Here is a 17,193-nt window from a genome sequence, read left to right on the forward strand (position 1 = left end):
CTACAATCAGTGATGGTTTGGGGGAGCCATGTCATCCACTGTGTTTTATTAAGACCAAAGTCAGTGCAGCCATCTAGGAAATTCTAGGGTTGGCCCCGTTACTTAGAGGTCAATCCTCTAAGTAACATGGCCAACCCTCTTGGTCCCGTGAACTGCGGTTTTTACCGCACTTCTACCTTGCAATAACGCTAGTATAATATACCTTCTGATGAACAAGTAGGGAAACGCGTCGAGGTTAGCAAATTATCGGAGTGGGACATATTTAGCGGGGGTCTGACGATGGGCAGCCAAGTCCTTTAGGATTGACGGGACGGGGGTGAAACAGCCACTGACATAGGACCTAACCTGAAAATTTTAACCCACGCTCATTATCTGTTTATTGCTATATAGAGACACGTTATCTGGAATGCTAGAAGACAGTAATAGGGTAACCTAAGCGAAATTTAGTGGTAGTGCACTGATTATATGGACAGTGGTGACCGCAAGAAACATAGTGAGGATTGAGTTCCACATGCTATGCACCCCTATTGGAGCCCTTATTGATGTCCTAATTTGTGGACAGTCTTCTTGCGCTACCAGTTCTAATTTTAATGGAAGGGATTTTTGTTTTAATAGGAATCATTAAAAGTTAATTTTTAATAGGGATTTTTTTGTGTATACTCTTTAGTTTATTCACTAAACCCTGTGTATTATTATCAATGTTTTACACCTGTTGACTAGAGATGAGCGAGTACTGTTCGGATCAGCCAATCCGAGCAGCACACTCCATAGAAATGAATGGATGCACATGGTACTTCCGCTTTGACAGCGGCTGGCCACTTAACCCCCCGCGTGCCGGCTATGTCCATTCATTTCTATGCGAGCGTGCTGTTCGGATCGGCTGATCCGAACAGTACTCGATCAGCTCTACTGTTGACTGCAGCAGCTAAACGGTTAAACAGCAGGGATCAAACCATACCAGCCATAAAGGCGGTTTGGGATGAATAATTTTTATTGTAGGTTTAAATAGAGTCTCTGTCAGAAGAAACATTAGTATCAAACAAATGACCTTGCAGGACGGTTTCTACACTTTCCAATCATGCTTTTCTTACTCTGCATTGCAGCCTCATTTTCTTGAAAATCAGTGCTTTATTCTTATGCAAATTTGCTCGAAAGGTATTGGGGAGTTTCTCCTCCTGCCACGGATAGTTCTGATGGATGGTTCTAGGAGGAGAAAAATGCCCCCTAAAGCCCTTTCAGCTAATTTGCATAACAATATAACACTGATTGTCATGAAAATGGAGCCGCAATGCAAAATAAGAAAGTCATTTTAGTAAAGTATTGAAGCCGCTGTACAAGCTGATACTAGTCTGATACTGCTTTTTCTGCTGTCAGGCTAAGCAGTTAAACAGCTAGGGTCACTGCTTTCTCGGATCCTAGCCATAACAGGGGAAGCCTAGAATGAATATTTTTATCTTGTAGGTATTTATGGCGTTTTTGCATAAACCTGTTTAGATGTGTGGATAACTGCACCTTTCTAAACTAACTGAAGATGATCCTAATAATGAGAATCTATTATGCACAAATTATTTTTCACCTGTTATGGATTTAACAGAGGATATTTGGGTATTTAACTACATAGAGATGTATTTTTTCTTTTTTCAAAACAGAATCCGAAAGCAAGAAGGAATGATGCATCAAGCATTCAAAAATGACAGGACATTCCTTACATGCCAGTGCTTTCATTTTCTGAGAGAGAAATGGAGTTAAGTCGACACTAGCACAAAATGCTGGAAGATCAGCATATCTTATATGGAATGTGGAAACAGAATATTTAATTGTACAAAGGTGTGTCACCAAACGCCCTATTCTCTGAAGGATAAACATTAGAGATGAGCGAACACTAAAATGTTCGAGGTTCGAAATTCGATTCGAACAGCCGCTCACTGTTCGAGTGTTCGAATGGGTTTCGAACCCCATTATAGTCTATGGGGAACATAAACTCGTTAAGGGGGAAACCCAAATTCGTGTCTGGAGGGTCACCAAGTCCACTATGACACCCCAGGAAATGATACCAACACCCTGGAATGACACTGGGACAGCAGGGGAAGCATGTCTGGGGGCATAAAAGTCACTTTATTTCATGGAAATCCCTGTCAGTTTGCGATTTTCGCAAGCTAACTTTTCCCCATAGAAATGCATTGGCCAGTGCTGATTGGCCAGAGTACGGAACTCGACCAATCAGCGCTGGCTCTGCTGGAGGAGGCGGAGTCTAAGATAGCTCCACACCAGTCTCCATTCAGGTCCGACCTTAGACTCCGCCTCCTCCGGCAGAGCCAGCGCTGATTGGCCGAAGGCTGGCCAATGCATTCCTATGCGAATGCAGACTTAGCAGTGCTGAGTCAGTTTTGCTCAACTACACATCTGATGCACACTCGGCACTGCTACATCAGATGTAGCAATCTGATGTAGCAGAGCCGAGGGTGCACTAGAACCCCTGTGCAAACTCAGTTCACGCTAATAGAATGCATTGGCCAGCGCTGATTGGCCAATGCATTCTATTAGCCCGATGAAGTAGAGCTGAATGTGTGTGCTAAGCACACACATTCAGCACTGCTTCATCACGCCAATACAATGCATTAGCCAGTGCTGATTGGCCAGAGTACGGAATTCGGCCAATCAGCGCTGGCCAATGCATTCTATTAGCCCGATGAAGTAGAGCTGAATGTGTGTGCTAAGCACACACATTCAGCACTGCTTCATCACGCCAATACAATGCATTAGCCAGTGCTGATTGGCCAGAGTACGGAATTCGGCCAATCAGCGCTGGCTCTGCTGGAGGAGGCGGAGTCTAAGGTCGGACCTGAATGGAGACTGGTGTGGAGCGATCTTAGACTCCGCCTCCTCCAGCAGAGCCAGCGCTGATTGGCCGAATTCCGTACTCTGGCCAATCAGCGCTGGCCAATGCATTCTATTAGCCCGATGAAGTAGAGCTGAATGTGTGTGCTAAGCACACACATTCAGCACTGCTTCATCACGCCAATACAATGCATTAGCCAGTGCTGATTGGCCAGAGTACGGAATTCGGCCAATCAGCGCTGGCTCTGCTGGAGGAGGCGGAGTCTAAGATCGCTCCACACCAGTCTCCATTCAGGTCCGACCTTAGACTCCGCCTCCTCCGGCAGAGCCAGCGCTGATTGGCCGAAGGCTGGCCAATGCATTCCTATGCGAATGCAGACTTAGCAGTGCTGAGTCAGTTTTGCTCAACTACACATCTGATGCACACTCGGCACTGCTACATCAGATGTAGCAATCTGATGTAGCAGAGCCGAGGGTGCACTAGAACCCCTGTGCAAACTCAGTTCACGCTAATAGAATGCATTGGCCAGCGCTGATTGGCCAATGCATTCTATTAGCCCGATGAAGTAGAGCTGAATGTGTGTGCTAAGCACACTCATTCAGCACTGCTTCATCACGCCAATACAATGCATTAGCCAGTGCTGATTGGCCAGAGTACGGAATTCGGCCAATCAGCGCTGGCTCTGCTGGAGGAGGCGGAGTCTAAGGTCGGCCCTGAATGGAGACTGGTGTGGAGCGATCTTAGACTCCGCCTCCTCCAGCAGAGCCAGCGCTGATTGGTCGAGTTCCGTACTCTGGCCAATCAGCGCTGGCCAATGCATTCTATTAGCCCGATGAAGTAGAGCTGAATGTGTGTGCTTAGCACACACATTCAGCTCTACTTCATCAGGCTAATAGAATACATTGGCCAATCAGCGCTGGCCAATGCATTCTATTAGCTTGATGAAGCAGAGTGTGCACAAGGGTTCAAGCGCACCCTCGGCTCTGATGTAGCAGAGCTGAGGGTGCACAAGGGTTCAAGTGCACCCTCGGCTCTCCTACATCAGAGCCGAGGGTGCGCTTGAACCCTTGTGCAGCCTCGGCTCTGCTACATCAGAGCCGAGGGTGCGCTTGAACCCTTGTGCACACTCTGCTTCATCAAGCTAATAGAATGCATTGGCCAGCACTGATTGGCCAGAGTACGGAATTCGGCCAATCAGCGCTGGCCAATGCATCCCTATGGGAAAAAGTTTATCTCACAAAAATCACAATTACACACCCGATAGAGCCCCAAAAAGTTATTTTTAATAACATTCCCCCCTAAATAAAGGTTATCCCTAGCTATCCCTGCCTGTACAGCTATCCCTGTCTCATAGTCACAAAGTTCACATTCTCATATGACCCGGATTTGAAATCCACTATTCGTCTAAAATGGAGGTCACCTGATTTCGGCAGCCAATGACTTTTTCCAATTTTTTTCAATGCCCCCGGTGTCGTAGTTCCTGTCCCACCTCCCCTGCGCTGTTATTGGTGCAAAAAAGGCGCCAGGGAAGGTGGGAGGGGAATCGAATTTTGGCGCACTTTACCACGTGGTGTTCGATTCGATTCGAACATGGCGAACACCCTGATATCCGATCGAACATGTGTTCGATAGAACACTGTTCGCTCATCTCTAATAAACATGTTTACTATGGTTTTTCTGCTCAATCCTTATAGTTTAAGCAGAAATCTGCCTTATATACACAAATACATAAATAACCCTGGATTTTTATTGCAGTTTTATAAGTTAGGGCCCAATCACAGCCCGCCACATCAGGGACACGCCCCATGACATAGGCATACCTCTCCGCCAGTCTCCCATGGCTGGATCAGCAGATATAGGACGTATCTACTAATGTGGGGTAACTACTTTAGCTTATCCTGGCCCATTAATATCACTCTCCCCCCGCTTCCCCCTTTTTCGGTACGGCACCATCTTTTCCATGGGACCGTGGTGTGTTTAGCTGCCTTCCATGCAGATGACCTGGGTTCGATTCTCAGCCAATGACCTCAGATTAGCCCTTAAAAGGACCTTTCATCAGTTGGGGCACATGCGGTTTTATATACCGCTAGAAAACAGACAGTGAGCTGAATTCAGCGCACTGTCAGCTTTCTAGCGGTATATAAAACCGCATGTGCCCCAACTGATGAAAGGTCCTCTTTAATCATGGAATCTGGCATGGTAATGTGAAATGGTATTACTTTTTTACTTCACAATTTTGGTACTGTATTATGTCAGTTATTTTTCAGCAATAACTCCGGTACTGTATGGAGCCAGGTACAGCCACGTCATGGAGCTCTGATTGGTCCTTCCTCTGTTGTGGGCAGTAAGTGTAAAAGCCTCTGCAAAAGATCAATTCAGTGTGCCGCTATTATCAATATAGACATGCTGCTAGAGTGTGTCTGTATGATACTTTCTCTACGTTTGTTGTAGTCTATCTGACCCTTGATGAAACTTTGACACCAGAGAAACGCATTGAGTAGGGTCTTTACAGTTGAGGGCAGCAGCCAGCTTCCAGCATTATAAGGCAGACTAGATTGAGGAGTCCTGAATCACCAGCAGGTTAGCATATACTTTAGCTGATTATTAGCCTGCCCGTGTGCTATCGTATGAGGGTACAGCTCTGCTATAGCATAGAGTCTTCTCTGATAGTTTTTCCCATTTTTGGTTGATTTTGACACTTTTCTTTTAGGTTTTAAATGCTAATTTAACAAAAGTTAGGATGAAATGGATTGGGCAGAGGTAGAAGTGTGTAGTGAAGAGGCCACTTGTGTCTGGATGGTGAACAAGGAAACTGTAGGAACTCCTTGTGCTGGTCGGCAAAACAAACAATCCTTTCTACTGCTGTTTTGTATGGGCCGTCCAGAGCCTGTTCATCATGTGTGCATGCCCTTATGTAACCGCTGCTCCCAACATCTCCTAACAGTTAAGCCAGCCTAGATGATAGGCAACTTGTCTAGATTCTTACAGTATAATTATGTGCTCCCTTCTCAGAGTCTGTCGAGTGAGCAAAAGGTTTTCAAGTGTGATATTGAGGCATGTCTAGTAGTCAACTATATCTCACCTAGAGGTACACCAACTAAAAGTGGGTGCCGGCATACGTGCGCTACCCATAGAAATCAATGGGAGGCTTTTGTAACTATTGCTTTCAATGTGATACACGCGTATCACATAGAAAGCAATAGGTAAAAAAAAGCCTCCCATTGATTTCAATGGGTAGCGCTCGTATGCCGGCACCCATAGAAATCAATGGGATCTGTTTTAACGCCGCTCATTCTGAACAAGTTTACGTTCAGAATGAGTGAAGTGTTTACTCTGTGTGAAGGCTCCCTAACAGAGGAGAGAGGTGGCAGATTCTCTGAACACTCTCACTGGTATTTCTACTTTTCCATTGTCCAGTCTGTCTAGGATGCTAGCGTGTGGATTTCCCACCACAGGACTGGATCTCTGGTAAGATGAGTTGTACATGTTCTTGCACAGTGGTTGCATGCAAAGGTGCACAAAGCACAGCATGCCTAGCAGAGGCTTATTTCCAAAAGGGGAGGGGGAAATGTCCAGTCTGAGGACTTCTCTAGTGGATTTTGCTGAGAATGGGACAGAGCAGCTTGCAGTATAACACAACACATGCAAGCTGCAGAAGATAAACTCTAACAAAATTTTAAAGGGGTTGGTCACTTTCAGACGAATATTGACAAACAAATGTACAATAAAAAGATATACCATTTTCCAATATACTTTCTGTATCAATTCCTCACGGTTTTCTAGATCTCGGCTTGCTGTCATTCATTCTGTTACTTCTAGAGGATAAAAGTCTGACCATGGTCATGTGATTTACGGTCCATGGTCATGTGATTTACGGTCCATGGTCATGTGATGAGTACACAGGTGCCGCTCGTTACAGTCATAGCACAATAATCAGACATCTGCCTGGTAATCAGCTGTAGACCTGTGCGCTCATCACATGACCATGGACCGTAAATCACATGACCATGGTCAGAGTTTTATCCTCTAGAAGTAACAGAATGAATAACAGTAAGCCGAAATCTAGCAAATCGTGAGGAATTGATACAGAAAGTTTATTGGAAAATTGTATATCTTTTTATTGTACATTTGTTTGTCAATAGTCATCTGAAAGTGGCCAATCCCTTTAACAAGCCAATGCAATGGGCAAAAACTAAAAGTTGAAAAATCCCCATAGCTGGTCCATAGCCTTTAAACAGAATCTAGCACCACCAAAAAAAAAACATGTTGGCACAAACTGAAGGCATTCTGGCAGTGCTGATGGCGTCTTATTGCTGACATGCAACACAGATTGTGCCAGCTCATTTTCTGAGCTAGTGCCATCATCGTGCTGTAATAGTACGGTAGACTGCATTAACCGTCACCAGCCTCTAAAGTAATAGAATGGAAGGTGGGACAGGAAATGGTGAAGATTCCAATTTCTTAGAACTACAAAATTGTTGGTTAATTTGAGGTTATTAATATTATTAAAATCACTATATTGTCAGCAAAACAAAACAAATCAGCAACTAACACATTGGGGCAGATGTATCATTGTATTTATAATCAATATCATAAATATATTACATTATTATTATTTATTTATATAGCACCATTAATTCCATGGTGCTTTACATTACATCATTCAAGCCCAATGGCATATTATGCTACTATATATTATGCTATATATAATATATGCTATTTACTATATATATTATGCCATATATATGCCACTTACCAAGCTTTGTTCAACACTACAGTGTTGAGAAGCATGCATTTGTTTCAGGGTTAAATGTCAAAGCGGTGGTAAATCATGCCAGATCCAAGCTGGCACCGAAGCAAGATCACCCCACAAGCATTACATAGTTTACCACTGAATCAGAAATTTGTTAGTTCGTTATTTGAATATGCCATCAATACCAGATCAGTGAGGGTCTGACTGTTGCCATCCCCATTCATCAGCTATTTGACCAACTAGTCTAATAAGTGATGGTTCATCATAGCAGGGCATCATTTTTCTGATACTGGAATATCCCTTTACAGAATGTGCACTGAGCTGGCAAATGTTGGGGCACTTAGTGTAGCAATGGGATAATGGTGTGTCAGATTCAAGTCTAGAACTCCGTAAAAGATGTTTTACTTCACTGTAAGGACAGATACATCAAAAAGATAAAACATATGGCAATTGCATACTTGTTTGTTGTCAAAATGCAGCTTTTGCTGCCATCATGAAGAGCTAATTGTTAACTATAAAGGGATTGCCATATGGTTTTTAACCTGTTCTGTCCATGCTTATAATAAAGCATATCTTTTATGGAGTGCTGGACTTGGAACTTTTATGATGTATACACCAGGAAGCAAGCCGTGCCTGTCTGTGCATTGGAGGTCTATTATTTTCAGAAAATACAGGTAAGCTGATCTTTACATATTTAGTAGAAAGATCCATAGAATATATAATAATGTCTAAGTCATGCACTGCTTCCTTGGGCCCTGTAGGTTTGTCTGATAAGTAGAGAGCAGTATCTCACCAGACTTTCTCAGTTAATATTGTTTAGCATGTTACTCAGTGTTTCTTGTAGGCACAATCCAAGCTGTGACTGTCAGACTGTAGACTTACACTTAAAGGGATTCTACCATTAAAACCTCTTTTTTTGTGGATAAGACGTTGGAATAGCCTTTAGAAAGGCTATTTATCTCTTACCTTTAGATGTAATCTCCGCCGCGCTGTTCCTTAGAAATACCGTTTTTTACCGGTATGTAAATTAGTTCTCTGGCAGCGATGGGGGCGGGCCCCAGCGCTGAAAATGTGATGGGGGCATCACCACTGCAGCTTGAAAACACGATCCTGCGACGCCTCTATCTTCGGCTGGATCCTCCCCTTCTCTGTCGTCTTCCTCCTGCGTCACCTCCGACTCCTGCGCAGTTAGTGGCCTCCCAAAAATGGCCGCCGGCCGGCATTCACACTCGGCTCTGCTGGTGTCTCACTGGCAGAGAAAACTGCACAGGCGTTGGAGGTGACGCAGGAGGAAGACAACAGAGAAGGGAAGGATCCAGCCGAAGATAGAGATGTCGCAGGATGGTGTTCTTGAGCAGCAGTGGGAACGCTCCCATCGCATTTTCAGCGCTGGGGCCCGCCTTCATCGCTGCCAGAGAACCAATTTACATACCGGCAAAAACCGGAATTTCTAAGGAACGGCGCGGCGGAGATCACATCTTAATTAGTTCCCAATGGAAAGGACCGTGAATACAGAAACTTTCTATGTTCTAGAAATCCAGCCATGCTTTACCAAACACGGACGCTACGTACACAAGATGAATAACTGGGATTAACTGGGTTTCTACCAAACATCAGAGCATAAAAGAAAGTTCCTGCAATCATGGTCATATCCATGGCTTTCTATTGGCATTTGATATAGAAATGTGTGCATTTTACCCACAACGAAAACTACACTACCTGAAATCAATGATAGACTATTAGAAAGCGCATTACAGAAAGGCAATAGAGAAGTGCAAGGTATGGAAGAAAAGCAGTAACCCCACGAATTGTAACGGTATACATGAATACATGAAAGGCATAGCAATGAATAATTGTTGTGTCTGTCACCTTAAGAAAATTACAATATTGTTCAATTAACTAAATTATTTGAGGATTAAAATACACAGAGGAGTCAGTGTCATAACATGTGGCGGTAGGTTGGTGGCCGTGGCGTTCAACATCTTGTTTATTCTCAATAGCAACCATTTTATCTGAGGCACTTGTGATTACTTCACGTTACTTAGCAACACAAGCACCGAGAACAGAAAAGCTCTACCTGACACTGCAGATCGCGCAGGACCCGCATTTTCTGGTTGCCAAGCAACATCTACATTATACTATCTTTTGGAGATGCTGCACTAAAAATTTCAGTGGATAATATGTGTAACTGGAAGAAAAGAACATGCCTCAATGGGGTGTTACATATATATTTTTTCAACCTGTTTTTACCGTGGTGGTTTTATAGTTTTAAGCAATCTAAACAGAAATTTGCAGGTTGATGCTGTCTGCATCAAAAATGGAATCGTCAAGAAGGAATTTCAACATTTTAAAGCAAGAACTTTGGTTTTCATTATCTGCCCAAATATTGAGAGGAGTGCATGAAAAAGGCGCGAAAGCGATATATTCTGTATGAGATATGTAGAAGAGAAACTGTTCCTCTACCACGAGCACATGTACTGGGACATCGCAAAATGTACACAAAAGGGTTTAGATTTTTACCATTGCCACAATTTAATAACTGAGCGGGGTGATTCTTAAAGGGGTTATCCAGCTTCCAAAATTACTTGCAAATACATCCGCAGCAGGGCGAAATACTCTGTTTCCTGGTATAGCATTTACGTTACTTTCTTATTCTTATTTACATGAAGTGAATTTGTGAAGAAAATACATTTCCCATGATTCATCTCTTTGCTCTCACTCCGTGTTTGCAGCGCACAGGGGGTGTGAGAATGAATGAAACATCACAGAACATGTGACCTCAGATGTGGGAGTCATTTATTAGCTGTAATGTCATCAGATGCATCATGGAAATGCAGTGTAATCTGCAGGTAGCATGTTACAGAGCAAGAGGAGCAGAGCAGATTGTTGCATATTTTGTGGGAAAAGATTCAGTACAACTCGTATTTTATCTATTTATTTCTGTGCCTAGAAAGCGTAACTGAGTCCAGTGGGTGGTCCCATCAGAGAATGATAAGTACATCAGTATATATAGAGGATATATAGTGGGCAGGCTCTCAATCACTAATAAATGAGTAATTGAGTCCAGTGGGCGGTCATATCAGTGATTGACAGCCTGCCCTCTATATATATATATATATATATATATATATATATATATATATATACCTGTCATCCCCCCATATGTACCTGTCATTCACTGATGGGACCACCAACTGGACTCAACTACGCCTTCTAAGCGTACAAAGAACAGAAGAGTAAATAAATAAATGACTATTTTATACTGAATCTTTTCCCACAAATCTGTATTAGCAATCTGCCCAGCTCCTCCTGCTCTATTACATATTGCTGCAGATTACACTGTATTTTTATGGTAATAAGTTTCCTTTAAGATAAATTTACCAGCAGGGGAATATGGCACCTTGCTTCCTTTTTAATTGTAACAACACCATCCAAAGGAAAGAAATAAAACTGGAAAAATGCACACAAGATGGTATTTAAAGTTTTACTTTTATAAATGTGTTTTTTTTTTTTGTTTTTTTTTTTTCAAATGTGGACTGTGAGCCCCACATAGAGCTCACAATGTACATTTTTCCCTATCAGTATGTCTTTTTTGGAATATGGGATGGAAATCCATGCAAACACGGGGAGAACATACAAACTCCTTGCAGATGGTTTTTTGTCCTTGGCGGGATTTGATCATCAGGACTGCAGCACTACAAGACTGCAGTGCTGACCACTGAGCCACCGTGTGGCCCCTTTTTATGAATGGTCTTGTCACTATTTAATATAGCTACAAAAAGTATCAAAGACCTTGGAAAATGCATGGATTAACATAGGTTTAAAATGGATTTGGTCATATTTTTCTGGTGAAGTTTTCCATTAAAGTCCAGTTAAGAAGTATTGTAGACAAATGGTATTGTTTTTATAATGAAAAGTTGTACAATTTTCTAATATACTTTGTGGTATTTCCTCACAGTTTACTAAATCTCTGATTGTTGTCATTCATTTTGCTTTCTTACTGCAGGCAATCATCAGTCCATAGTCAAGAGATGGACACAGAGGTTGCTACAATAAAGAATGTATCATAACTTTCACTATACAAACAATAATATTTGTCTGAAGCTGTACAGCCCTTTAACGGCACATTCACACGGCAGAATTTCTGTCGTGAAACTCTGCCGGTATACGTTGGCCAGATTTAACAGCCACCACTATATGCCGGGGGAGGGCCTCCAAGCAAGAGCATTATCTATGCTGCTCCCAGCAACATATTATTATCTGTATGGGACAATATGTCACTGGGAGGCAGGGACTCCAAGCAATAGATTTATCTATGCTGCTAGGAGTCCCTCTTCCAGCATAAGGTGCACGCTGGTAAATCCGGGCAAAACACGGACTTTGTTTCACAGCTTAAATGAATGTGTCCGAATGGGATTGCCGAAAATGTGCGCCATTGATTGACTGAGAGGCTATATTACCATATTAAAAAAGGCCACAAAATACAATGACTAGTGGGAGACCTGGGATGCAATAAAATGCAAGAGGAACCTGAAGTAACCATTATTTAAAAACATTTTTTTAAAAAATACAAATTTTAAGCATTCTGAACCTTTAGGGCCCGTGTAAAAATCAGACTCCCATTGACATTTTTTTTTTTACACGTGAATTATGCAAAAATGAACGCGCGTTTACTCCGTGTGCACGGGCCCTTAGAAGAAATTCTTCTGGCTGCACAACCCACTTAAGATAATAGAAGAAAAAAAACAAAAACACACTAAGCGCATGCATGGAAAGGAGACGACCATTATGAATAAATTTGAAGACAACAAGCTGACATGCTTTCATTCACATGTGGTTAAACAAGAAGTTATTATAAATGAAGTCCACATACCTATCACCTTTTGGTTTTCGTTTCTGAATCATCTTTCCCTTAGGTCTTCTTTCACTTCCTATGCAGGGATTCCCTCCTGGGCCAGTTACCCGTAATGACTCAAGGCCTTTGGAAGATTTTTTAAATGTGAATTCAACAGGCTCTCCTTCTTTAAGACTTCTAAAACCTTCCATATAAAGCTTGCTCTGCAAAAAAAATAATTACAAATCAAATATACAATAAATTTCCCGAATAACAATGATGATTTTGTCTAGGCCTGTGAAATTTAGCAAACGCTGAAATATGATAATGACTGTGCATACGACACACTTTACCCATCCCTAACTGCTTCAATGCCACCTCTCTCTATATCCCACCCTCTAGCAATGATGCTTCGACATGACTGTGACAGCCAATTACACTCTGCAGCAGGTCACCAAGTCAGCGTGAAGACAACAGCAGTGAAGGTTATGAAACAAAGACTAGAGGAGGACCTGAGAAGCCATGACAGATTGGTAAGGTATATGACTTGTATTAGTGCATGCAATTTAAAGGAGATATCCAGCCTCTTGAAAGGAAACCTGTCACACTGAAGATGCAAGGCAATATCCAACTAGCATGTAGTAGAGAAGTAATAGGTGAGCAGATTTAAATACTGAATTATACTGTCATTTGTTTCAGAAGTTTTTACCCAAAAAGATGAACACATCATTATATTACATACGCAGAGGTTTGCAAGTTCAAATCTTACCAACAATGTATAGACAAAAATCACAACAATTGTAAAAATTAAAGATGTGTGTGGTTTGCACAGATTTTGCTTTGGCACTGTACTAAATACCGTATATACTCGAGTATAAGCCGAATTTTTCAGCACAATGTTTGTGCTGAAAAATCCCCCCTCGGCTTATACTCTGGTTTTTTTTTTTTATTTGGGGGGGGGGGGGGGTGTCTATGACCAGCCACGATAGTAATGTATAGAATCTCCCATAAAATAGTGAAAGAAAAAAGCTTAAAAAAAAAAATAAAAATGATAAAGTAAACAAAGGTTCTAAATCACTCCATTCCCTAGAATACATATAAAAGTAGAAAATGACTGTGAAACACATACACATTAGGTATCCCTGTGTCTGACAGTGCCCGGTCTACTGAATATAGGGTATCTGCAGTGCTCTTGTTCCGTCGGGAAGGGGTTAATAGGAGCACTGCAGATACCCTATATTCAGCCAGGCTGAATTCCAAGTGGGGGGGGGAAAAAAACCTCAGTCCTCAAGCTCAGGGAAGGGGCAGACAGACAACCAAAACACCCCCTCCCCTTCCTCAGCAACTACTGCACCCAAAAACTCCTACCATTTTAATTTTTGAAATTTTCCAGCAGCTGCTGCATTTCTCCCCCTCAGCTTATACTCGAGTCAATAAGTTTTCCCAGTTTTTTGTGGTAAAGTTAGGGGCCTCGGCTTATATTCGAGTATATACGGTAAGCATTCAAGTAATGAGACCAAAATAATCCCCTCCCGCCAGTTTGTAAATGAATAATATGTATAGTGTAATGTTATTACATGACAAGTTATGTGCTTCCCTCTGCTCCTCTGATGCACACAGTATTCACCATATGAACAGGAGGTCAGGCTTTGAAAATGTATTAGGAATGGCGCTCTTATTCCATTCCCGTGCTAGCATTAACTATGCCTGAATTATTAAGAATCTCTGGCTTCATAATAACTTGCTCACTTCCATTACTTCAATTTTGTATCCATGTGACCCTCTGTGCAATGTCAGTGTGAGACAGGATATGTCACTAACTAAACTATCTAATCAGGACTGTTGATATGTGAAACCAAAATTTAGCATCAATATTATAAAAAAAAAAAATCATTAAATCATAATAGAGACAAAATGTTCAATTAATCACGATTTAGATCATGATCGTCCAGCCCTAATGTACTCCTAGTAACTCATCGGTCAACACTATTACCCATAGAAATATAAGCAACATCTATATGAAATTTGTAATCTCTCACAGGGTTTATGAGGGTTTCCTCTAGGTATTCCCATTTCTTTCCACACTTTTAGAACATACTAGCATGCCATCTTCCTCTTATGACAGGCATTCTAGTTTGCTCCTTTTATTGGTCATAATTTATCTTGAGTAGGTTATACAGCACCAACATATACACTCACCGGCCACTTTATTAGGTACACCTGTCCAACTGCTCGTTAACACTTAATTTCTAATCAGCCAATCACATGGCGGCAACTCAGTGCATTTAGGCATGTAGACATGGTCAAGACAATCTCCTGCAGATCAAACCGAGCATCAGTATGGGGAAGAAAGGTGATTTGAGTGCCTTTGAACGTGGCATGGTTGTTGGTGCCAGAAGGGCTGGTCTGAGTATTTCAGAAACTGCTGATCTACTGGGATTTTCACGCACAACCATCTCTAGGGTTTACAGAGAATGGTCCGAAAAAGAAAAAACATCCAGTGAGCGGCAGTTCTGTGGGCGGAAAAGTGTTGTTGATGCCAGAGGTCAGAGGAGAATGGCCAGACTGGTTCGAGCTGATAGAAAGGCAACAGTGACTCAAATAGCCACCCGTTACAACCAAGGTAGCCAGAAGAGCATCTCTGAACGCACAGTACGTCGAACTTTGAGGCAGATGGGCTACAGCAGCAGAAGACCACACCGGGTGCCACTCCTTTCAGCTAAGAACAGGAAACTGAGGCTACAATTTGCACAAGCTCATCGAAATTGGACAATTGAAGATTGGAAAAATGTTGCCTGGTCTGATGAGTCTCGATTTCTGCTGCGACATTCGGATGGTAGGGTCAGAATTTGGCGTCAACAACATGAAAGCATGGATCCATCCTGCCTTGTATCGGTAACGGTTCAGGCTGGTGGTGGTGGTGTCATGGTGTGGGGAATATTTTCTTGGCACTCTTTGGGCCCCTTGGTACCAATTGAGCATCGTTGCAACGCCAAAGCCTACCTGAGTATTGTTGCTGACCATGTCCATCCCTTTATGACCACAATGTACCCAACATCTGATGGCTACTTTCAGCAGGATAATGCAATGCCATGTCATAAAGCTGGAATCATCTCAGACTGGTTTCTTGAACATGACAATGAGTTCACTGTACTCCAATGGCCTCCACAGTCACCAGATCTCAATCCAATACAGCATCTTTGGGATGTGGTGGAACGGGAGATTCGCATCATGGATGTGCAGCCGACAAATCTGCGGCAACTGTGTGATGCCATCATGTCAATATGGACCAAAATCTCTGAGGAATGCTTCCAGCACCTTGTTGTATCTATTCCACGAAGAATTGAGGCAGTTCTGAAGGCAAAAGGGGGTCCAACCCGTTACTAGCATGGTGTACCTAATAAAGTGGCCGGTGAGTGTAGTTGCTATTCGTCCTACCCATGGAGTCCATAAACCAAACTTCAAACTTAGATGTTTGCTTTTACACAACCCAACCACCATAAAAGGCTCATATAAAATAATTTGTAATAATATTCATTTATACATAATATAATGTTATTTCAAATTACATTACATAATTTTATCATTTTATCTGAAGCCAGAGGAGAATACATTTTTATGGACATCAACCAAAACAGATTCCAACTCCTCTTCTACTAACATAATAAGTGTGTACTCCACACATAAAGAACTCTCCCCTCCAAAGATTTTATGCTAACACTTTGCTTTAAAAGCATTGCGGATAAACTTCCAGATAGCTAAGAATTCTAATTCAATGGTACAAATATTTTGATCATAAATTGGTCGCTTGTATAGTTTGTGTAAAAACAAAACAAAATTTTTTATATATATATATATATATATATATATATATATATATATATATATATATATATATGTACACATATACATATATACACACACACACATACACACATATACTGTATATTACATTATTATTCTTTATTACATATATATCTGTGGCCAAAATGTTATTCCGCAGCAAAGATACTATGTTTCATTTATTTGTAATGTCCATTTGTAAAATCTATAGTTGTAGGATGAATTGCTCATTTATATACCTTATTAACTAGACCGATAAATAAAATGTCACAGCCAGAATTAAAGAGAACTAAAAAAGGTAAACTTATGAAATCATCACAAATCCCTTTAAAAGTTTATACAAAACCTTATATATGGTCATACCTTTTACACCATGCCTTCTTCTCTCAAATGTTTCATTAGGTTGTTTTGGTATGACCTTTATATATTAAATAGATAACACACATATTCCAATGTCATTTTCAGAATACAGCTATTATACCTTCTGAATTGGGTGGCGTGTGTTGATAAAGTTTATCAAGTGAGAATCCACATTATACTTCATGGCCTTTGCATCATGCAAAACTTGCCCAACATCAGGGAAGATGGGATAGTTAATAGACATATAGATAACAAGCAGATAAAACACATCAGCCCCATTAGACCTAATACAAAAAAACCTGACTAAGAGCCTTTCCCAAATATGCAGCTATAAAATGTGAAACTACCTTAAAACAATATCCATATCTTGTTTCACTACAGTTCATATCCCGTAAGATCCATCACAAAAGTGTACAGTGATATCAAGTGGCATTAAATTATTTAAACAAGACCAAAAGGAATATTTTATTTCACTAGTCTCAAGTTTACCCACCAACAGTAACTTGAATCAAGATCCTTAACATGCTAGCAACATGGTAAATCATATATAGTGTGTGTTATATG

At 41.4% G+C, this 17,193-nt stretch overlaps 1 protein-coding gene across 1 annotated transcript in view; it reads right to left on the minus strand.

Moving 5' to 3' along the window:
• LIN28B (lin-28 RNA binding posttranscriptional regulator B) overlaps positions 1-17,193 on the minus strand; it is a 60,497-nt gene that overhangs the window by 19,730 nt on the left and 23,574 nt on the right. The window contains exon 3 of the mRNA XM_075268174.1: positions 12,466-12,650. Coding sequence (XP_075124275.1) covers positions 12,466-12,650 — 185 coding nt within the window. The remainder of the gene's footprint in view (positions 1-12,465; positions 12,651-17,193) is intronic.

Source organism: Leptodactylus fuscus, chromosome 3 (assembly GCF_031893055.1).
Source record: "Leptodactylus fuscus isolate aLepFus1 chromosome 3, aLepFus1.hap2, whole genome shotgun sequence".
In the NCBI taxonomy this organism is placed as follows: Eukaryota; Metazoa; Chordata; class Amphibia; order Anura; family Leptodactylidae; genus Leptodactylus; species Leptodactylus fuscus.